Below are 23,972 nucleotides of genomic sequence, written 5' to 3' on the forward strand. Positions count from 1 at the left end.
TCTCGCCTCTCCTCTCACCTACTTCACCCCTTTGGGTATTATTACTAATGCTTTCTAGATCTCACCTCTTCCTCTCACCTACTTCACCCCTTTGGGTACTATTAGCAATACTTTCTAGATCTCGCCTCTTCTTCTCACCTACTTCAGCACTTTAGGCACTATTAGCAATACTTTCTAGATCTTAGAATCTTCCTCTCGCCTACTTCAGTCCTTGGGGTACTATTAGCAATACTTTCTAGATCTCGCCTGCCTCTTCCTCTCACGTACTTCACCCCTTTGTGGGCTATTAGCAATACTTTCTAGATTGTGCCTCTTCCTCTCACCTACTTCAGTCCTTTGGGTACTATTAGCAATACTTTCTAGATCTCGCCTCTTCCTCTCACCTACTTCAGTCCTTTGGGTACTATTAGCAATACTTTCCAGATCTCACCTCTTCCTCTCTCCTACTTCACCCCTTTGGGTACTATTAGCAATACCTTCTAGATCTCACCTCTTCCTCTCACCTACTTCAGTCATTTGGGTACTATTAGCAATACCTTCTAGATCTCGACCTCTTCCTCTCACCTACTTCAGCCCCTTTGGTACTATTAGCAATAGCTTCTAGATCTCGACCTCTTCCTCTCACCTACTTCAGTCCTTTGGGTACTATTAGCAATACGTTCTATATCTCTCCTCTTCCTCTCACCTACTTCAGCCCTTTTGGTACTATTAGCAATAGCTTCTAGATCTCAACCTCCTCCTCTCACATACTTCAGCCCTTTGGGTACTATTAGCAATACTTTCTAGATCTCTCCTCTTCCTCTCACCTACGTCAGCCCTTTGGGTCCTATTAGCAATATTTTCTAGATCTCTCCCCTTCTTCTCACCTACTTTAGCCCTTTTGATAAAATTTGCAAAACTTTCTAGATCTCTCCTCTTCCTCTCATCTACTTCAGCCCTTGGGGTACTATTAGCAACACTTTCTAGATCGTGCCTCCTCCTCTCACCTACTTCAGTCATTTAGGTACTATTAGCAATACTTTCTAGATCTCGCCTCTTCCTCTCACCTACTTCAGTCCTTTGGGTACTATTAGCAATACTTTCTAGATCTCGCCTCTTCCTCTCACCTACTTCACCCCTTTGGGTACTATTAGCAATACTTTCTAGATCTCGCCTCTTCCTCTCACCTACTTCACCCCTTTGGGTATTATTACTAATGCTTTCTAGATCTCACCTCTTCCTCTCACCTACTTCACCCCTTTGGGTACTATTAGCAATACTTTCTAGATCTCGCCTCTTCCTCTCACCTACTTCAGCCCTTTGGGTACTATTAGCAATACTTTCTAGATCTCTCCTCATCCTCTCTCCTACTTCAGCACTTTGGGCACTATTAGCAATACTTTCTAGATCTTAGAATCTTCCTCTCGCCTACTTCAGTCCTTGGGGTACTATTAGCAATACTTTCTAGATCTCGCCTCTTCCTCTCACGTACTTCACCCCTTTGGGGGCTATTAGCAATACTTTCTAGATTGTGCCTCTTCCTCTCGCCTACTTCAGTCCTTTGGGTACTATTAGCAATACTTTCTAGATCTCTCCTCTTCCTCTCACCTACTTCAGCCCTTTTGGTACTATTAGCAATACTTTCTAGATCTTTCCTCTTCCTCTCACCTACTTCAGCCCTTTGGGTACTATTAGCAATACTATCTAGATCTTGCCTCTTCCTCTCACCTACTTCACCCCTTTGGGTACTATTAGCAATGCTTTCTAGATCTTGACTCTTCCTCTCACCTACTTCAGTCATTTGGGTACTATTAGCAATACCTTCTAGATCTCGACCTCTTCCTCTCACCTACTTCTGTCCTTTGGGTACTATTAGCAATACTTTCTAGATCTCTCCTCTTCCTCTCACCTACTTCAGTCCTTTGGGTACTATTAGCAATACTTTCTAGATCTCAGAATCTTCCTCTCACCTACTTCAGTCCTTTGGGTACTATTAGCAATACTTTCTAGATCTCTCCTCTTCCTCTCACCTACTTCAGTCCTTTGGGTACTATTAGCAATACTTTCTAGATCTCACCTCTTCCTCTCACCAACTTCAGCCCTTTGGGTACTATTAGCAATACTTTCTAGATCTCGCCTCTTCCTCTCACCTTCTTCAGCCCTTTGGGTACTATTAGCAATACTTTCTAGATCTCGCCTCTTCCTCTCACCTTCTTCAGCCCTTTGGGTACTATTAGCAATACTTTCTAGATCTCAGAATCTTCCTCTCACCTACTTCAGTCCTTTGGGTACTATTAGCAATACTTTCTAGATCTCGCCTCTTCCTCTCACCTACTTCACCCCTTTGGGTACTATTAGCAATACTTTCTAGATATTGCCTCTTCCTCACATCTACTTCAGTCCTTTGGATACTATTAGCAATACTTTCTAGATCTCTCCTCTTCCTCTCACCTACTTCAGCCCTTTTTGTACTATTAGCAATACTGTCTAGATCTCTCCTCTTCCTCTCACCTACTTCATCCCTTTGGGTACTATTAGCAATACTTTCTAGATCGTTTGTGTTTTTGTAATATTCTTCCTCTCACCTACTTCAGTCCTTTGGGTACTATTAGCAATACTTTCTAGATATTACCTCTTCCTCTCACCTACTTCACCCCTTTATGTACTATTAGCAATACTTTCTAGATCTTGCCTCTTCCTCTCTCCTACTTCAGCCCTTTGGGTACTATTAGCAATACTTTCTATATCTTGCCTCTTCTTCTCACCTACTTCAGCACTTTGGGCACTATTAGCAATACTTTCTAGATCTTAGAATCTTCCTCTCGCCTACTTTAGTCCTTGGGGTACTATTAGCAATACTTACTAGATCTCGCCTCTTCCTCTCACGTACTTCACCCCTTTGGGGACTATTAGCAACACTTTCTAGATTGTGCCTCTTCCTCTCACCTACTTCAGTCCTTTGTGTACTATTAGCAATACTGTCTAGATCTCTCCTCTTCCTCTCACCTACTTCAGCTTTTTTGGTACTATTAGCAATACTTTGTAGATCTTTCCTCTTCCTCTCACCTACTTCAGCCCTTTGGGTACTATTAGCAATACTTTCTAGATCTCGCCTCTTCCTCTCACCTACTTCACCCCTTTGGGTATTATTAGCAATACTTTCTAGATCTCGCCTCTTCCTCTCACCTTCTTCAGCCCTTTGGGTACTATTAGCAATACTTTCTAGATCTCAATCTCTTCCTCTCACCTACTTCAGCCCTTTGGGTACTATTAGCAATACTTTCTAGATCTCAGACTCTTCCTCTCATCTACTTCAGTCCTTTGGGTACTATTAGCAATACTTTCTAGATATCACCTCTTCCTCTCACTTACTTCACCCCTTTAGGTACTATTAGCAATACGTTCTAGATCTCGCCTCTTCCTCTCATCAACTTCAGCCCTTTGGGTACTATTAGCAATACTTTCTAGATCTCGCCTCTTCCTCTCACCTTCTTCAGCCCTTTGGGTACTATTAGCAATACTTTCTAGATCTCGCCTCTTCCTCTCACCTTCTTCAGCCCTTTGGGTACTATTAGCAATACTTTCTAGATCTCAGAATCTTCCTCTCACCTACTTCAGTCCTTTGGGTACTATTAGCAATACTTTCTAGATCTCGCCTCTTCCTCTCACCTACTTCACCCCTTTGGGTACTATTAGCAATACTTTCTAGATATTGCCTCTTCCTCACACCTACTTCAGTCCTTTGGATACTATTAGCAATACTTTCTAGATCTCTCCTCTTCCTCTCACCTACTTCAGCCCTTTTTGTACTATTAGCAATACTGTCTAGATCTCTCCTCTTCCTCTCACCTACTTCATCCCTTTGGGTACTATTAGCAATACTTTCTAGATCGTTTGTATTTTTGTAATATTCTTCCTCTCACCTACTTCAGTCCTTTGGGTACTATTAGCAATACTTTCTAGATATCACCTCTTCCTCTCACCTACTTCACCCCTTTATGTACTATTAGCAATACTTTCTAGATCTCGCCTCTTCCTCTCTCCTACTTCAGCCCTTTGGGTACTATTAGCAATACTTTCTATATCTTGCCTCTTCTTCTCACCTACTTCAGCACTTTGGGCACTATTAGCAATACTTTCTAGATCTTAGAATCTTCCTCTCGCCTACTTCAGTCCTTGGGGTACTATTAGCAATACTTACTAGATCTCGCCTCTTCCTCTCACGTACTTCACCCCTTTGGGGACTATTAGCAACACTTTCTAGATTGTGCCTCTTCCTCTCACCTACTTCAGTCCTTTGTGTACTATTAGCAATACTGTCTAGATCTCTCCTCTTCCTCTCACCTACTTCAGCCCTTTTGGTACTATTAGCAATACTTTGTAGATCTTTCCTCTTCCTCTCACCTACTTCAGCCCTTTGGGTACTATTAGCAATACTTTCTAGATCTCGCCTCTTCCTCTCACCTACTTCACCCCTTTGGGTATTATTAGCAATACTTTCTAGATCTCGCCTCTTCCTCTCACCTTCTTCAGCCCTTTGGGTACTATTAGCAATACTTTCTAGATCTCAATCTCTTCCTCTCACCTACTTCAGCCCTTTGGGTACTATTAGCAATACTTTCTAGATCTCAGACTCTTCCTCTCATCTACTTCAGTCCTTTGGGTACTATTAGCAATACTTTCTAGATATCACCTCTTCCTCTCACTTACTTCACCCCTTTAGGTACTATTAGCAATACGTTCTAGATCTCGCCTCTTCCTCTCATCAACTTCAGCCCTTTGGGTACTATTAGCAATACTTTCTAGATCTCGCCTCTTCCTCTCACCTTCTTCAGCCCTTTGGGTACTATTAGCAATACTTTCTAGATCTCGCCTCTTCCTCTCACCTTCTTCAGCCCTTTGGGTACTATTAGCAATACTTTCTAGATCGTTTGTGTTTTTGTAATATTCTTCCTCTCACCTACTTCAGTCCTTTGGGTACTATTAGCAATACTTTCTAGATATCACCTCTTCCTCTCACCTACTTCACCCCTTTATGTACTATTAGCAATACTTTCTAGATCTCGTCTCTTCCTCTCTCCTACTTCAGCCCTTTGGGTACTATTAACAATACTTTCTATATCTTGCCTCTTCTTCTCACCTACTTCAGCACTTTGGGCACTATTAGCAATACTTTCTAGATCTTAGAATCTTCCTCTCGCCTACTTCAGTCCTTGGGGTACTATTAGCAATACTTACTAGATCTCGCCTCTTCCTCTCACGTACTTCACCCCTTTGGGGACTATTAGCAACACTTTCTAGATTGTGCCTCTTCCTCTCACCTACTTCAGTCCTTTGTGTACTATTAGCAATACTTTCTAGATCTCTCCTCTTCCTCTCACCTACTTCAGCCCTTTTGGTACTATTAGCAATACTTTCTAGATCTTTCCTCTTCCTCTCACCTACTTCAGCCCTTTGGGTACTATTAGCAATACTATCTAGATCTTGCCTCTTCCTCTCACCTACTTCACCCCTTTGGGTACTATTAGCAATGCTTTCTAGATCTTGACTCTTCCTCTGACCTACTTCAGTCATTTGGGTACTATTAGCAATACCTTCTAGATCTCGACCTCTTCCTCTCACCTACTTCTGTCCTTTGGGTACTATTAGCAATACTTTCTAGACCTCTCCTCTTCCTCTCACCTACTTCAGTCCTTTGGGTACTATTAGCAATACTTTCTAGATATCACCTCTTCCTCTCACTTACTTCACCCCTTTAGGTACTATTAGCAATACGTTCTAGATCTCGCCTCTTCCTCTCACCAACTTCAGCCCTTTGGGTACTATTAGCAATACTTTCTAGATCTCGCCTCTTCCTCTCACCTTCTTCAGCCCTTTGGGTACTATTAGCAATACTTTCTAGATCTCGCCTCTTCCTCTCACCTTCTTCAGCCCTTTGGGTACTATTAGCAATACTTTCTAGATCTCAGAATCTTCCTCTCACCTACTTCAGTCCTTTGGGTACTATTAGCAATACTTTCTAGATCTCGCCTCTTCCTCTCACCTACTTCACCCCTTTGGGTACTATTAGCAATACTTTCTAGATATTGCCTCTTCCTCACACCTACTTCAGTCCTTTGGGTACTATTAGCAATACTTTCTAGATCTCTCCTCTTCCTCTCACCTACTTCAGCCCTTTTTGTACTATTAGCAATACTGTCTAGATCTCTCCTCTTCCTCTCACCTACTTCATCCCTTTGGGTACTATTAGCAATACTTTCTAGATCGTTTGTGTTTTTGTAATATTCTTCCTCTCACCTACTTCAGTCCTTTGGGTACTATTAGCAATACTTTCTAGATATCACCTCTTCCTCTCACCTACTTCACCCCTTTATGTACTATTAGCAATACTTTCTAGATCTCGCCTCTTCCTCTCTCCTACTTCAGCCCTTTGGGTACTATTAGCAATACTTTCTATATCTTGCCTCTTCTTCTCACCTACTTCAGCACTTTGGGCACTATTAGCAATACTTTCTAGATCTTAGAATCTTCCTCTCGCCTACTTCAGTCCTTGGGGTACTATTAGCAATACTTACTAGATCTTGCCTCTTCCTCTCACGTACTTCACCCCTTTGGGGACTATTAGCAACACTTTCTAGATTGTGCCTCTTCCTCTCACCTACTTCAGTCCTTTGTGTACTATTAGCAATACTGTCTAGATCTCTCCTCTTCCTCTCACCTACTTCAGCCCTTTTGGTACTATTAGCAATACTTTCTAGATCTTTCCTCTTCCTCTCACCTACTTCAGCCCTTTGGGTACTATTAGCAATACTTTCTAGATCTCGCCTCTTCCTCTCACCTACTTCACCCCTTTGGGTATTATTAGCAATACTTTCTAGATCTCGCCTCTTCCTCTCACCTTCTTCAGCCCTTTGGGTACTATTAGCAATACTTTCTAGATCTCAATCTCTTCCTCTCACCTACTTCAGTCCTTTGGGTACTATTAGCAATACTTACTAGATCTCGCCTCTTCCTCTCACGTACTTCACCCCTTTGGGGACTATTAGCAACACTTTCTAGATTGTGCCTCTTCCTCTCACCTACTTCAGTCCTTTGTGTACTATTAGCAATACTTTCTAGATCTCTCCTCTTCCTCTCACCTACTTCAGCCCTTTTGGTACTATTAGCAATACTTTCTAGATCTTTCCTCTTCCTCTCACCTACTTCAGCCCTTTGGGTACTATTAGCAATACTATCTAGATCTTGCCTCTTCCTCTCACCTACTTCACCCCTTTGGGTACTATTAGCAATGCTTTCTAGATCTTGACTCTTCCTCTGACCTACTTCAGTCATTTGGGTACTATTAGCAATACCTTCTAGATCTCGACCTCTTCCTCTCACCTACTTCTGTCCTTTGGGTACTATTAGCAATACGTTCTAGACCTCTCCTCTTCCTCTCACCTACTTCAGTCCTTTGGGTACTATTAGCAATACTTTCTAGATATCACCTCTTCCTCTCACTTACTTCACCCCTTTAGGTACTATTAGCAATACGTTCTAGATCTCGCCTCTTCCTCTCACCAACTTCAGCCCTTTGGGTACTATTAGCAATACTTTCTAGATCTCGCCTCTTCCTCTCACCTTCTTCAGCCCTTTGGGTACTATTAGCAATACTTTCTAGATCTCGCCTCTTCCTCTCACCTTCTTCAGCCCTTTGGGTACTATTAGCAATACTTTCTAGATCTCAGAATCTTCCTCTCACCTACTTCAGTCCTTTGGGTACTATTAGCAATACTTTCTAGATCTCGCCTCTTCCTCTCACCTACTTCACCCCTTTGGGTACTATTAGCAATACTTTCTAGATATTGCCTCTTCCTCACACCTACTTCAGTCCTTTGGGTACTATTAGCAATACTTTCTAGATCTCTCCTCTTCCTCTCACCTACTTCAGCCCTTTTTGTACTATTAGCAATACTGTCTAGATCTCTCCTCTTCCTCTCACCTACTTCATCCCTTTGGGTACTATTAGCAATACTTTCTAGATCGTTTGTGTTTTTGTAATATTCTTCCTCTCACCTACTTCAGTCCTTTGGGTACTATTAGCAATACTTTCTAGATATCACCTCTTCCTCTCACCTACTTCACCCCTTTATGTACTATTAGCAATACTTTCTAGATCTCGCCTCTTCCTCTCTCCTACTTCAGCCCTTTGGGTACTATTAGCAATACTTTCTATATCTTGCCTCTTCTTCTCACCTACTTCAGCACTTTGGGCACTATTAGCAATACTTTCTAGATCTTAGAATCTTCCTCTCGCCTACTTCAGTCCTTGGGGTACTATTAGCAATACTTACTAGATCTTGCCTCTTCCTCTCACGTACTTCACCCCTTTGGGGACTATTAGCAACACTTTCTAGATTGTGCCTCTTCCTCTCACCTACTTCAGTCCTTTGTGTACTATTAGCAATACTGTCTAGATCTCTCCTCTTCCTCTCACCTACTTCAGCCCTTTTGGTACTATTAGCAATACTTTCTAGATCTTTCCTCTTCCTCTCACCTACTTCAGCCCTTTGGGTACTATTAGCAATACTTTCTAGATCTCGCCTCTTCCTCTCACCTACTTCACCCCTTTGGGTATTATTAGCAATACTTTCTAGATCTCGCCTCTTCCTCTCACCTTCTTCAGCCCTTTGGGTACTATTAGCAATACTTTCTAGATCTCAATCTCTTCCTCTCACCTACTTCAGCCCTTTGGGTACTATTAGCAATACTTTCTAGATCTCACACTCTTCCTCTCATCTACTTCAGTCCTTTGGGTACTATTAGCAATACTTTCTAGATATCACCTCTTCCTCTCACTTACTTCACCCCTTTAGGTACTATTAGCAATACGTTCTAGATCTCGCCTCTTCCTCTCATCAACTTCAGCCCTTTGGGTACTATTAGCAATACTTTCTAGATCTCGCCTCTTCCTCTCACCTTCTTCAGCCCTTTGGGTACTATTAGCAATACTTTCTAGATCTCGCCTCTTCCTCTCACCTTCTTCAGCCCTTTGGGTACTATTAGCAATACTTTCTAGATCTCAGAATCTTCCTCTCACCTACTTCAGTCCTTTGGGTACTATTAGCAATACTTTCTAGATCTCGCCTCTTCCTCTCACCTACTTCACCCCTTTGGGTACTATTAGCAATACTTTCTAGATATTGCCTCTTCCTCACACCTACTTCAGTCCTTTGGGTACTATTAGCAATACTTTCTAGATCTCTCCTCTTCCTCTCACCTACTTCAGCCCTTTTTGTACTATTAGCAATACTTTCTAGATCTCTCCTCTTCCTCTCACCTACTTCATCCCTTTGGGTACTATTAGCAATACTTTCTAGATCGTTTGTGTTTTTGTAATATTCTTCCTCTCACCTACTTCAGTCCTTTGGGTACTATTAGCAATACTTTCTAGATATCACCTCTTCCTCTCACCTACTTCACCCCTTTATGTACTATTAGCAATACTTTCTAGATCTCGCCTCTTCCTCTCTCCTACTTCAGCCCTTTGGGTACTATTAACAATACTTTCTATATCTTGCCTCTTCTTCTCACCTACTTCAGCACTTTGGGCACTATTAGCAATACTTTCTAGATCTTAGAATCTTCCTCTCGCCTACTTCAGTCCTTGGGGTACTATTAGCAATACTTACTAGATCTCGCCTCTTCCTCTCACGTACTTCACCCCTTTGGGGACTATTAGCAACACTTTCTAGATTGTGCCTCTTCCTCTCACCTACTTCAGTCCTTTGTGTACTATTAGCAATACTTTCTAGATCTCTCCTCTTCCTCTCACCTACTTCAGCCCTTTTGGTACTATTAGCAATACTTTCTAGATCTTTCCTCTTCCTCTCACCTACTTCAGCCCTTTGGGTACTATTAGCAATACTTTCTAGATCTCGCCTCTTCCTCTCACCTACTTCACCCCTTTGGGTATTATTAGCAATACTTTCTAGATCTCGCCTCTTCCTCTCACCTTCTTCAGCCCTTTGGGTACTATTAGCAATACTTTCTAGATCTCCTCCTCTTCCTCTCACCTACTTCAGCCCTTTGGGTACTATTAGCAATACTTTCTAGATCTCAGACTCTTCCTCTCATCTACTTCAGTCCTTTGGGTACTATTAGCAATACTTTCTAGATCTCGCCTCTTCCTCTCACCTACCTCACCCCTTTGGGTACTATTAGCAATACTTTCTAGATATTGCCTCTTCCTCACACCTACGTCAGTCCTTTGGGTACTATTAGCAATACTTTCTAAATCTCTCCTCTTCCTCTCACCTACTTCAGCCCTTTTTGTACTATTAGCAATGCTTTCTAGATCTCTCCTCTTCCTCTCACCTACTTCATCCCTTTGGGTACTATTAGCAATACTTTCTAGATTGTTTGTGTTTTTGTAATATTCTTCCTCTCACCTACTTCAGTCCTTTGGGTACTATTAGCAATACCTTCTAGATCTCGACCTCTTCCTCTCACCTACTTCAGTCCTTTGGGTACTATTAGCAATACCTTTTAGATCTCAACCTCTTCCTCTCACCTACTACAGCCCTTTGGGTACTATTAGCTATACTTTCTATATATCGACCTCTTCCTCTCACCTACTTCAGTCCTTTGGTTACAAGTAGCAATACCTTCTAGATCTTGCCTCTTCCTCTCACTTTCTTAAACTCTCTGGACACCACAGTTACTTTGCTCTAAAACGCTTCTCTCTCCCAACCTTATCACTTCTTTGGGCATCTTCTTTGCTCCTCTGAGCACCAATCCTTTCCTTTCTAACCTCAGCCCTAGTAATCCTTATGTTTCTTTGCCCTTCTTCACCCCTCGAGGCACTTTCTTAGCTCCCCTGATCTCTTCCATTCTCAGCCTTAAGGACTCTTTGCCGCTTTCACTTTCTTTTCCTTCTGGACACCTTCTTTATTCTTCTGAGCATCACCCACTTTCCTATGTTAATTCTCACAGATTTCTAAATCTCTCCAAGTTTCTTCCCTACTCCGGTTGCCGCCCTTTTTCCTTCTAGTATCCAGCTAAATGGCAACTAGATCTCTTCCACCTTATCCACCCCACGTGGCAGCGCCTCTTTCTCAAGAATTGCACCCACTTTGGACACCACTCTCCCACTCCTTACCTCTTGATTCAGCGCTCTTTATCCCTTGGACTGGTACCTGGGTCTCTACTCCAGCTCCCAGGCTCCGGTATTACCTAGATTCCCGGACTTCTCCTTCAGCCTTTGGGGTCTTGCTCAATCTCTTGATCCCTCCGCTAGTCTTCTCCAGACAAACCCCTGCCTCCACGCTCCTCCGTTCTCCACCTCAGACTCTGAACACCTACACTGCCAGATTGCACTTGTAGGCTTCCATGGGGCGTTGGTCCACTTGCCAGCCTCTTTCTGGTGGAAGGGAACTCAGGAGTGTTAGTTGGGATGGGGATTGGCTGTCAACCTTTGTCACTGGGTGCGGCTCACAGCCCTGATGTGGGACTTCCTAGGTGGTCCTCTTTTGCTTGTCACCCTTGGACCATGCTTCTCGTTTGGACTTCTTTAGCTTACCTGCTCTTAACTATGTGAGGAGGGATGGATGGATGCTGTGCTGTCCATCCCAATGTAGGTCCTTCTTTAGAATGGTATGCGATAGCTGCAGAAGGGGAGCCAAGTGTACAGATGTTGCTGGTTGTACGGGACTGCCATTCCTCTATTCTTTTAAGGTGGTCAGAGTGTCTGTGGTGATCATGTGGCTGTTCCGTCCCTTGATATTCTGACTCCAAGGAGCAGCTATATCACCAGAGGATAGCGAGCTGGACACTATATTTCTGGATCTAGAAATATTGACTCAAGATGCATTCTCGCCCATATCAGAGGGCAGGATTTCACTTATGATCTATGCACCCCTACATCAAGAGAACCAGAGGGAGAGCGGCATCCCGTTTAGATAGGAAATCCCTGCTGCCCTTTGATTTATCTCTTCCATAAACTTCTGTTTAGATATTTTCTAGGGTACATTATTATTTTCCCTTATAGAGAACCCCCGAACATATATAGGGGTTTAGCCCAAGTAACCATTGGACAAGAATAACACCTGGTTGAAACATATATAATTTGCTGTGTTTTCTGTTAGACGCCACATTATGAATCGACCACTTGAGGGCTCTGGAGATTGATCAGATGGTGCTATCATTTTTGTCCTTCTCTGTCTTTGGCCATTCTTTCATTGTAGTCCCACTTCTATGTCAGAGACATGACATGCCTGGGTATTTGGCTTTGGAAATCTGATCACTCTGAACACGCCCTCCTTCCTATCTGCAATAGTGGGGATCGAGTGACCAGCAGGGCCTATTTTAGTTTGGCTCTTATGTGGTGCTTGCGCCAACTATAAGCCGAAACTATTGTATTAAAGTACAGCTAGGGAGAAATGGCATATGAGGAGGGACACATAGCTTGTAGGTGGTGTTTGTTTATTTGTCCACCCATTGACTGCCCAAGACCAGTCTACTCCATATGGCCATTCCCACCCAGTTCCTGACCCTCCTCACCCAAAACACCTCCTCATGGGACCTCTATGAGTTTGGTTTAATCAAGCCTTACAATCAAAGCAGTCTTCTGAGAGTTAATTACTTAATTGGATCTGTTAACCTGTTACTGGTGTAATGAAAATGGCTTAAGCAGGTCTGCCTTAAGCAACTCAATTTCTAAGCACTATGCATGTCCTTCACTGAACAAAACCAATCATTGGTAAAGCCAACAGTTTTGACTTGTGTATATGTATTAGGCATTTGCCCGGCACTGCTATTAAATGCCCACATACTTGTACCATTTTTCCCCTGCTACCATCGATGGCCAGTTAATCCCACTACAGCCGTGCCTGGAAAGTGCCTTTCCAAAGCCTACACAAAAGCCCAAACTGTTGGCATTGCCAATGCTTGTATTCATGAGAAGCCGTCCAAAGGACACGGAAGATAACTCCCTGGACCAACGAGAAGTAAAAGGAATACCATTGGACCACCTAGCCCATAACATTGTGCCACCTGACTCACTAAATGCCGCCCACCCCTCTCCTCCACCTGGTACAGCTGTACCCCTCTGTGCCTCTCTGTATCATAGCCCCCCTTCCGCTGTATATCTGTTCTGTTGTTACCTCTGTAAAGCTCTCCATTGCTTCTCGAAGCTAGGTCCACGCTCTATAAATACCGTAATAAATAACGTGCCGGTTTAAATTACTTGTTTTCATTTAGCGTGTTGCGAATGAGGTGATGTGATAGCATCTGGGAGCTCATAAATTGCTTCATAATGATCTGTTTTAAGATGTATGGATTAACAGTCCTTGGGCCTCATTCCGAGTATGGTGGTAGCCATGGAGCAATTAGCTCCATGGCTGCCTCCCATACCAGTACCGCCTCCGGCTTGGTGCAATGGGGACTTACCGGTCCATTCCGAGCTTGGAGGGACCGGTAAGTCCCCATTGACAAAACCATTCCCCATTCCCATTTCAGCCCCCATAGGGCTCAATGGGAATAGGGAAGGAGCAAATAACGGTACGGCAAATTGCGGTACCGTTATTGGCTCCAAAGTCCCTTAACGGGTCCCGTCCACAACGCTTGGTCAGCCAGGCGTTAAAGGAGGGACCTGATAAGGGACCTCGGAATTGGGCGCAAAGGGTTTACCGGCACCAGTGTCCTTACCGGTGCCGGTAATCCCTTTGCGCCCAACTCGGAATCAGGCCCATTGTGTGGTCTACAGCCAAGGGCCGTTGTAGCAACTGTTGCTCTCCATACTGGACTGCTCTACATTTCTTCATATAAGGAGTAGATGAAATTGTATGTATTAGCATAAGAGTTTGAAACCCATTTACAGTTTTGCTTGAGGGAGCATAGTGATGGGCGCACATGTGAGATGTTATAGTCGGCCGCCATTAAACACAGGCCTCCACTGTGTCATGCAGTGTGTTCCCCATCATAAAACCTCACCGGGTAATTCCGTGCATGACAAGACTTCTTATACAGGCCTCAGAATTGAGTGGAGCTGGAAGCTATTTCTCTCCTGCTTATAGTCTAGAAGAGCCTGGTAAGCGTAAAACCAACAGTTAACAGGAGCTTCTGCCTCCCTAGGCCAACTGATGCCGAACAAGCACAACTATTTTAATTTACCTCAGTGCATTTGGGACAATCTATAAACAAACAATAGGATACATCTATATGACATTTAAAGCATAAGGGGTCATAAATAATTGATGCAATTATATGTTTGTATTTTATGTGGAAGTTACATTTGGGGACCGCTATGTACTAGCTCCTCGTTACCCAGTGGTAGCTCCTGGTGACTGGTTACTGTTGGATACCCAGGAGCTGCTGGTAGTACCTGCTTATTCAATCTTAATTTCGAGCCCTGTAACAGCTAAAAGGGCAAGAGTCCATATGTGAAATGGGCGTGCAGGGTGTCTCTCCCTGGAGGCTCAATGTGGCTCCTGGGAGGCCGGTTATGCAGGAAGCTAGGAGGGCATCAGGTTTGGAGCCCTCCCTGAGCATAAGAGCCCATGCTGGGGCTCTAATCCATGCCATGGACTGAGTCTCATATAAAACCGAAGGAGGCGGGACTTGGGGAGAGAAGTCGTCATGCAAGTTTACTTCCTGTTTCACACGGAGGACCCTAAGTGGCAAGAGTGGCATCAAGGTTCTGGGCAGAAGAACAATCTTTTTGTGTGTGTTGATGTTGATGCTTGTTTGTGTGTATGTGGGTGTGCAAATGTTTGTGTCAGGGTGCATATAACGGTTGTATGTGCTGGAGGCCTGGGCCTCCGTGGGAAATGGGTCAGTAGATCTGACAGTGGGGCAAAATGTGGGACTAATGGCCACATTGGTGTAGCCCCTCGGTGTCAAAAGTGGCACGGGGAAGAACTTGGCACTGAGGGGCAAACTCAACATAACCGTGCACTGAAGGGCAAACTGGGCAGTGCACAGTACGGTGGGGCAAGTGGTGAAGAAGTGGGAACTGAGGGGAAAGGGAGCAGACATGAGGTCGGGAGAGTGACATGGGGCAGAGCAAAAGTGGGTAAACAAGCAGCATACAAATGTGTTTTACCGTGGCAATGCCGCCGCTTATTATTGAGACAAGCCTCTTGGTCTTTGGGCACAACTGGCATGAAAGGGGTGCAGTGCGGACAGATGCTGAGACAGACCTCACCATTTTCTCTGGGCACAGCCAGCATGCACTTGTGTTTTTCCAAATGCTGCCAAATGCACATAATGGAGTATTTGGCAGGATCCCCTATAGAGCAGAATGTACATTATATGCATTTCCACACACATTTTCTAAAATGGGTGCTTTAAAGTGCACTCTTTTGACACATTATGTCAAACAAACCTTGGATTCGTATCCCTCACCCCACCCCCACAGTTCTTTTGAGATTTTGCTGTAAAAATGTACAACACAACTAAATTCACAAGCCGCCACCCTAGGCCCACTGCCTGCACAATATGTACGGCTCTTGCGACCACCCAGGTTGGAAAGGCAAGGATGTAAATGAATCAGAAAACACATCTGGCATAAATAATGGGCGCTGTGCTGCATATGTCAAGGTGGCAATTAAATCCACCGCGGGGCAGGGATACATTTGACGTTTTTATTGCAGGATTTTTGGGGAAGGAGCCTTTTGGGATGGGAATTTGGCACGCAGAAGTATTTACGTCGTTACAGTACTGAGACGGCAAGGCACGGACACATACTGTCAGTCACCTCTAGGTTTGCTACATTTCTCAGCTGTGACCTCCAATTGGGTCGACAGGTTTTATGCATAATCTTCCCCAAAACTGCAGCTTTTAAAATGAACTCAGACAAACAAAGCCATTCGGGGTGGGCAATGTAGGCTGGAGGTGGAGGTGGGCTGGAGGTGTTTTCGCCTGCTCATGAAACACCATTACATTCGGTCTTCGCAGCTGGAAACATTTCTGCCAAATGTATCATGAAAAACGGCTAACATTCAGCAATAGCCATAGGAATACATTCAGAAATAACAACATGGGGCAGAGTCGGGAATGCTTGGGCATGGAAGATTAGCCAATGGCTGGAGAGGGGAGGGGCCCAGAGGAATGACTTGGGCTGTGTGCAGCCACTCAAATAACGCCAGAGAACCCTCAGCGAATCAATACGGTGAGGATGGCATCTTAGTGCCTGGTAATTTTGCTACAAGTGTGGTGTTACTGGGATGAGCATACCACACCAGAGACGTCATGGCCAAAGCTCGCCCTCTCTACTAACATGGTGGATGGCAGTGTTATCAAGCAAAAGTTAGCTCAGACTATCAGATATTTCCTAGACTTGGAAATGAAGTAGGAGATATGAAAAGGGCACCTTTGCAAAGGACACAGCAGTCCACATGGCTCTGGCTAGGGTGGAGGTGATGTGCGAATGAGGGAAGCTTGATGGGGCAAATTCCCTGGGGCAGTTTTTTTTTGTCCAATTCTTCCCTACCGCTCCTCACAGCCCAACCTCATCTCACCGTTGACCCGCAGTCATCTCTAAGTCATCTCTCGTACCCTCTGCATGTCACTCCTCTCGTCTTGTCTCTAACCTCCTCTGTTGCATATCATGCACACCTCCCACATTCAGGCATCTCCAGTGGCATTGCTGGCGCCTGGGTTGTGCCCAAATAATCTCGTTAGGCGTATCCTGGCTGCCAAACAAAGCACATGTTGATTCCTTGCACACTATGAACCTGGGTTGAGTAGTCTGCACAGGCAGATGGTGTGTCATGCAATCAATGGGACTTCTATCGTATTGGCAGATTTTTGGATAATAATTGCTCTCTTGTTTTTTTATAGCTGTTTTTGCTGCCAGTCTTTAGTCTCCCCCGCCAACCCTGTGGAAGGTTGTTCGGATGCCCAATTGTGTTGTGTAGGCATCACTGACAAATGTTGCAGGACAGCTGGCTTGTTGTCCACAGGGGTGTTGCTAGGTCTGGAAAAGATCTGGGGCTGTGCTAATTTTAGGACTGTCAGGGCAGGGGGCTAGCTAGCCTTTTTGGTTATAACCACTGAGCTTCTATCCGGGGGTAGAACCTAAAGACCCAGGGCTATAGCCCCCTTAGCCCCCCCCCAGCAACACCTCTGGTTGTCCATCCATTCATCACTAGACTCCTGCCTTGGCTATTGGTTATCTGAGCCTCCAAAGGATGGAAGCCCAAGAATTGCAGGCCTCATTAGTATGCGTTGTGCCGTAGTCGCTATAGAAATATCACACGCTTGCATTACTCTTATCACAGGCACTATTCTAAGCAGTCTGCATGGATTATGACTTCAACGGAAGAAGAGGGGCAAAGTCAGGGCAGATGTGTTTTTTTCTGAACTACTGCCTGCATTTTGTTTCTGAAAAGCCCCATATACTTTTTAGCCAACATGTCAAAAATGCATTTCCATGCTTATTTGAAGGATAATAATAAATAATGATAATTTAGCATTTTTATAGCGCTACGAACCCTCGGGTATCTGAGCGCTGGTTATTATTATTGCCCCCAGTGCTCATTTATCGATCTCGGAAGAATGAGTTTGGCCCTGCCGGGATTCGAACCTGGGTCAGCAGGCTCTACTCTGTGTGCTATTGGTCCTGCTGGATATATGGGACTGCGGGGTTCAGAGCGTTTCTGGCCCAAACGGTGCAATGCACAGAAGGGTTAGCATTGGCCCTTCTGTGCATAATGCATGGATGTGGTGAGAATGTGGGTAGCGAGATGCCTAGAGTATCATTCCAGTGGATGTTCTTGACTTCCTTGTGTCCTGTGAGCTGAAGGGATGCACAACCACCGGCCTTTCCCTTTCAGGAGAAAAACCTTTTAGCATACAGGGAAGGTTGGGATTTTTTTACCTCCAGCTTTTGGGTGGTAGTAAAAATATGTGTTTTTGTGTGGCGTTTGACCGCATAATCATGAACTGTGTGCTTCATGCACCAGTCGCTGTACTCATAGATGGGTGGTCAGTACAAAGAAGATACTGCCTCTTTTGACCATTACCGCCAAACTCATTAGATCACCTCCAATACTGCATACACTGCTGCACCCCCTTAGGATATGAAAATAACCAATGAGATGCACTGTAGTAAGGCTAGGAATCGCTACACTTTTATCACATTAGGCACTTTTAGGTTTTATAGTTGTATGGATATTGTAATGTGTGATCACAGGTTCACTTCGAGCATTTGCAAGATGCCAGAGAGCTAAAGGGGGTTTGTTTGGAGCTTTTGAAAAATACTTCACTCCAATTGCTTGAGGACCTCTTAGGTAGGGTGACCAGACGTCCTGGTTTTACTTAGACTGTCCTGAAATTGGGAACTCTGTCCATCGAGCTTTTTCGTATTTAAAAACTCCGTCACAGTCCCGGTTATGAGGAAAGGGAGGTTGACAATTAGGAAATAAAAAGACATCGTAATAGTTTTAGGATTTTGCCATCTTAGGATGGGCTTGAGCCGTCAACGTTCCAGGTCCTAGTCATATGCATTAACTGCTTGTGCTACAGAGACTTGCTGAGAGACAAGTAAATAGCAAGGCAAGAAACGTCAAACAGAGGCACAGGTTTTTTGTTTTTAATTCATATGCAGACCCTGGGGGTTGACGTAGGTCGTGTTAAGGTGCGTGGGTGTGAGGTGATGAGAGAGGGAAGGGAGGGGTAAATGGGACAGTCCTTCTTTTATGCTGTTTGTCGTCTCGGTTGTCGTCTCGGTTTTTTGTCTTGAAAATCTGGTCACCCTACTCTAAGGGAGTGTCCAGCTGCAATAACTGCTACCAGGAATGCCTGCAACTGTGAACTCACTACTGTTAGGGTTTTATGTTGTGGCGAAGAAGCAGAGGCTGCACAGAAGTAGGGAGGAGGCAGCGTGGCAGAGGAGCTTGGGAAGGCAGCGTTCCAAGAAAATGCAAGCAGAAAAATGCATTGTGGCGGGCGGGAGAGCCAATAGGGACAAAGGGCGCATGCTGCCCAAAATATTAACGATTGGGAGACCGGCGAGGAGTTCTTCAGGGGCTTTTACGGAGCAATTGAAGGAAATGTCAAGGTATTAGAAAAACATAAGAAAAGCGTTTAGTGGTTGATGATCAGTGCACAATTATGTTAAACTGATTAAAGCAATTTATATAGTTGGAGAGACATAAACCTTCTAATTGGGAATGTAATCCCATGATGGTTTTTAATCCATCACACTGATGAACACTTTGAAGTGCATTATGTAAATAACATCTAAGCCCGCATTCCATGGAACCTGATGGCTGTTTCCTCCGTCCTGCAGTGCCATCTTCTCCCCAGCCTCCCTTCCATTCATTTTTTAAGTAACACCATCCCCACTCCCTAGCGTCACTTACCTGATTGGGTGGCCACAGCTCCGGTCCATCTCCCTTTGCCGGCCGGCGTGAAAATGGAAGAGGGTCTCCGTAAGAAATAAAATACACCGCCCTCAGCACCCCCGGTTACCGGATTGGCAACCCGGGGTGCTACTAGCGTTAAGCACACATTCCAAGGGCTGGAACGGGTGTTAATAGCCTGGGGTCCGAGTTAAAGGCCTGAGCGAAGCGAGCACCTGGAGCTGGGGGCACAGTCAATCACGTTCCAAGGAACCCACAGGCTGCTTTCCTGCCTCACACCGCCATGTTCTCCCCACCCTCCCATCCCTTTTTTTCCCTTTTTTTTTAAATATCCCCAACTTCCCTCCCTAGCCCTAGTTACCTGATTGTTGCGGCTGCAAAGCACACCACCACTGCAGTTTTTCTCTGTCTACCTTTGGCAGCCGCCACGGAAATGGAAGAGGGGCTCCATAAGGAGCCCCGCCTTCCATCTGCGTGGTGGCCATTTTGGAACAATATTTTCTATGAATGAACAGGACACTGCGAGGCGTCTCGTTCTTTCATAGAAAATCTCCAGCTCTCAGCACCCCAGGTTACTGGACTGGCAACCCAGGGTGCTAATGGTGTTATTAACCCGTTCCGTGGGCTATACAGGGTGAGTAACATCGCAGTGTCCTCGTTAAATGCCCTCGCTTCGCTCAGGCCTTTCACAAGGGCTGGCAGGCCATTCAAATGTTTGTGAAAGAGCTTTCATTAGTAACTTTCGCTGTTTTTATTTTCACAGGTACTGAAGAGCATCATCATTCGCCATGGGGAACCATGTAGGAAAACGAGACCAGGTTACGGAGAATGCGGCCAAGGTACGGTAGGAACAACGTTTCAAAATGTGTTACTTTGCTCTTCTTCCCTATGGATCAAGGTGATGGTTTTTCTTATCATGGTTCCCCAGGCTAAGGTCTATTGCTATCATTGCAGCTAAACAGCAGAATGGCTACTGTGACAAAGTCATCCATTATAGGACCACATCCATCAGAGGCACTGCTAGGGGCACGGGGGGGGCTGATGGGGCTACAGCCCCAGGTCTTTTATTTATTTTTATTTGTTTTATTGATATATTTATAACGCGCCGCAGCTCGCAAGCATCAGGGCGCGACAAAAACACGAAGATGAAGAGATCATGGGACTACATAAAACAGAGAAGAAAAGGACTCAATTAGAGTCTGAAGCTGAATATGTATCAACTTACCAAAAAAGTAATGTTTTCAGCTGATTTCTAAACAAATATTTTATTTAATGTATATATTAGTTGGTTATACTCCCGGATAGAAGCTCAGGTGCTACAACCATATGGCCAGCTAACCTCGAGTCCCGACATTAGCACAGCCCCGGATCTTCTCCAGACCTAGCAACCCCCTTGACGTCCATTGAATAGAGCATGAGTGTCCGGAGTGTATCCTAAACGCAGCACTCTATGTTTGAAGTTTAGAAATTCAAAGGGATTGAACTGTCTCGCCTCTTCGAAATCAGGGATTGGAGGACACCTTTGGTACAATTTCTTTGTCTTCCAATTGGGTGTCACAAGAATCCAGCAACGAATGTACATACTTTCAGGATGTTCAACAACTCTTTACTTTCACTGCTTTTCTGCGAGGTACTAGGATCTGCCCACATGTGTATACATACACTCGTTCCCAGGAGCATTAAGCATTTACCCTTTTCTGATCAGCACTATACCATTCTCACCCTCTGCCCTCTCTGATTCTCTGCTGCCCTTTGCTGCTCCTCACACGCCAAGGCCTGACTGGCACTGGCGAGCAGCCTTATACCGCACCCTTCGGGCAAACCTCAGCATTGTTTAGCTGCCATAGTGGTGACTGGCACAGTATAAGAAATCTTAATTTAGTGATATAGTGGAGCCATCCCCTTGCCCTACTGTCTTGTTTGTGAAAACGCAGTGTTAGAGGAGCCAATGCAAGATTGCGATTTCACCATTCACGTGGATTTTGCCTGAAAATCAATTAGGTGGTACTCATTTGATATACTCATTTGTCAGAATATTTCTGTCATGTGACACTTGTATAGCGCCTAGCTGCTTTTGTCATGGCTGCTTGGAAAGTCTGGCAGACTGTATGTAGTCTGAACAAGGGGATGCCATTGGGTAATTCCCGTTTTTTGGTAAAGGGGGGATTAGGCTTCAGGTGGGAAAGATACACTAAAGACAAAAGTCAAGCCGGTTTTCAAGATGTAATAAAACAAAATGTATGCATACATTAATAAATCATTACACAACTAAAAACACGTTTGCCTTATTCCTGTGCACTCTCCACAAGGCACATAAACCAGGTAACAGACATTCGTCTACAATTTAACAGACCCTATATAGGGCTGGATAGTGGGGTCAGTACGTGACAATTTTTCTTATGTACACGAATTGACTTTAGAATAAATCAGCCTGGTTATAATTGGCAGAAAGCATTGCTTTGCATCACGTGCCACTATGCATAAATGATTCCAGGCGAAAGAGATGCGTCTGCACAGGTGAGCAGCAAGGTGTGTAACATCAGCCATTGTATGTGTTTGGTGTGGTTGCTATGCCAGTGAACATGCAACTGCTCGGACACATTTGGCATTGGATTCAGACGATGAGTCTGGGGTGCTGCGCTAAAGGGGAGCGGGCTGCTCGCATAAAAGCATCCATGAATCCTTGAAGCAACTGAGGACAGTAGAGGGCCCTGCAATGTGTTCCATGCAGATTGCATGCACACCGCATGCATAACACTCGCACATTCGTTAAGCAAATACCGCAGGTGAACATACATGACAACAGTGCATTGGTAAAATAGGACACTGCATTGCATGCATGCCCGTGAGCCTGACGCGCTGCCCCCAACCATCCAGAAAACCTCAGAAGTCGTGTGCCAATTACACACTGCTGAACAGTACACACCAAACAGTCAATTACATCAGCTGTAAAAATCAGGAAACATGAACATAAACTAGTCATAAAGTAGTGACAACATTTCTCCAGATATAACTCTTGAAATGTCCCATGTGAGCCAATGAAATGGCTATTCTAAGCGACAAATTACTTTCAGAGCCACTTAAATTTGCCACACATTTCCCAAAACATCTTTTTGCAATCCGCATTCCAAAGTTATTAAATCGTCCCCAAATGAACATTAGTTTGTTTCTCAAAAACGTTTTGTTTCTTTTAAGACCAAATTTGGTAGCAAACACAAGTGGTGTGACATGCGGAGTGACAACAGCCCTTTTCTCTCTCAAGTCACAGACTGCTGGCTTGGGCCCCCTTTCAAAATCGCTCAATTTGCTCCTACTCCAAAGCAAATGCCTACACGGCATAAACGTCCTTTTCATTCACACCATGAATAAACAATCGGTTGCATGCATGCGGTACACAATTTGTAAGCGACTTCTGTAGTACGTTTTTACATTATGAAATCAGTGCAAAAGGTGTGGCAGTATTTAGAGATGCCAAATTGTCACCTGTGACATATGAAATAATCAACCAGTCCTGGCTTTCAGGAACTGCGAGTTGCGCTCGGGACTGGGACTAAAGGTCATCCAGATGGGGCGTTTGTGCACTAGCTCACAGCCAGGACTGTGGTCTCAGCTGAGGGATATGGCACCATGGCAATATCCACACTCCCACCATACCGTTGGTTGCCGAACTGATCACACCCCTGTGCAGGCCCGTCAAGCTGTATTGCCCAAACTTCAGGATGTGCTGTCAAATATCAAAATTTGTAATTCAGTCAATCTGAAATACCTTTTTTTTTTAAATGTCAATTTTAATGTTTTGTTCAGGTAAACAAATCAGATTAGTCTATATATACATCCGTCACTTTCTGATTATGTAACAGGTGTTGTGGTTCAAATTTGATGTGAGAGTTTTTAGAGCTCACGCTTTAAATTGAATGGCACCATATCTCGCTATGGGCGATTAGACCAATTAATACATTTTATTTTGAACTAATGTTAATTGTATTGACAATAATGTAAATTGATGTTCATTTTTAAACAGTAAAGTATGTTTTTGATTAAGGTGACTGCTATTTGTGTCCGAAAGGGAGTTCAGAAAATATGGTGAAAACAATTAAAAGTACAAATCTTCTATAGTAGAGATAATTTGCTTCCAATTTGGTTATCACGGTGGAGACGGGCCGCTATTTTTCTCAGGTTGTCTTCGTCAGTAAGGTGCACACCGTTGACAGCTCGATAAAAAGCATTGTGGTTTACTACATGCATGTGCGTGCAAAGGCACCCTTTGGGTTTAGGCTATGCTATCATCGTTGCAAAGAAGGCATTAGGGGGCTCTGTCTATTTTTGATGTTCTTGAATTTCTATACTGAACTGAATAAAGGTTCTTCTCTCCTAAAAGCTCCCTTTACTGATATTAAGTCAGGGGGCGTCAAGAGATGGAATGGTGTCTGCTTCCCTGGATCAAACATACTTCTTCCAAAATCGGGGCTACTTTTGCACAGCCTCGGACTGGCCTACAGGGCAATGCCCGAATTGTAGGCCCAACCTGCTAGTGTGGGCCAGTTTTTGGGCTCAAAAGGGGCCACTTGTTGGCCAAAGTGAGAGAGTTTGATGAGTTGCTTCACTTTGCAGCTAGGACATGTGACCAATGTCACTGAACAAATATTC

General features: G+C 44.3%; 1 protein-coding gene across 2 annotated transcripts in view; it reads left to right on the forward strand.

The window, feature by feature from the left end:
* MBP (myelin basic protein) overlaps nucleotides 1–23,972 on the forward strand; it is a 979,252-nt gene that overhangs the window by 249,042 nt on the left and 706,238 nt on the right. For both annotated transcript variants that reach the window (XM_069620722.1, XM_069620721.1), the window contains exon 2: nucleotides 20,089–20,164. In XM_069620722.1, the coding sequence (XP_069476823.1) occupies nucleotides 20,114–20,164 (51 nt within the window). In that variant the 5' untranslated portion in view covers nucleotides 20,089–20,113. The remainder of the gene's footprint in view (nucleotides 1–20,088; nucleotides 20,165–23,972) is intronic.

The sequence above is a fragment of the Ambystoma mexicanum genome, chromosome 5q (assembly GCF_040938575.1).
Source record: "Ambystoma mexicanum isolate Mex_15411 chromosome 5q, UKY_AmexF1_1, whole genome shotgun sequence".
NCBI classification, from domain to species: Eukaryota; Metazoa; Chordata; class Amphibia; order Caudata; family Ambystomatidae; genus Ambystoma; species Ambystoma mexicanum.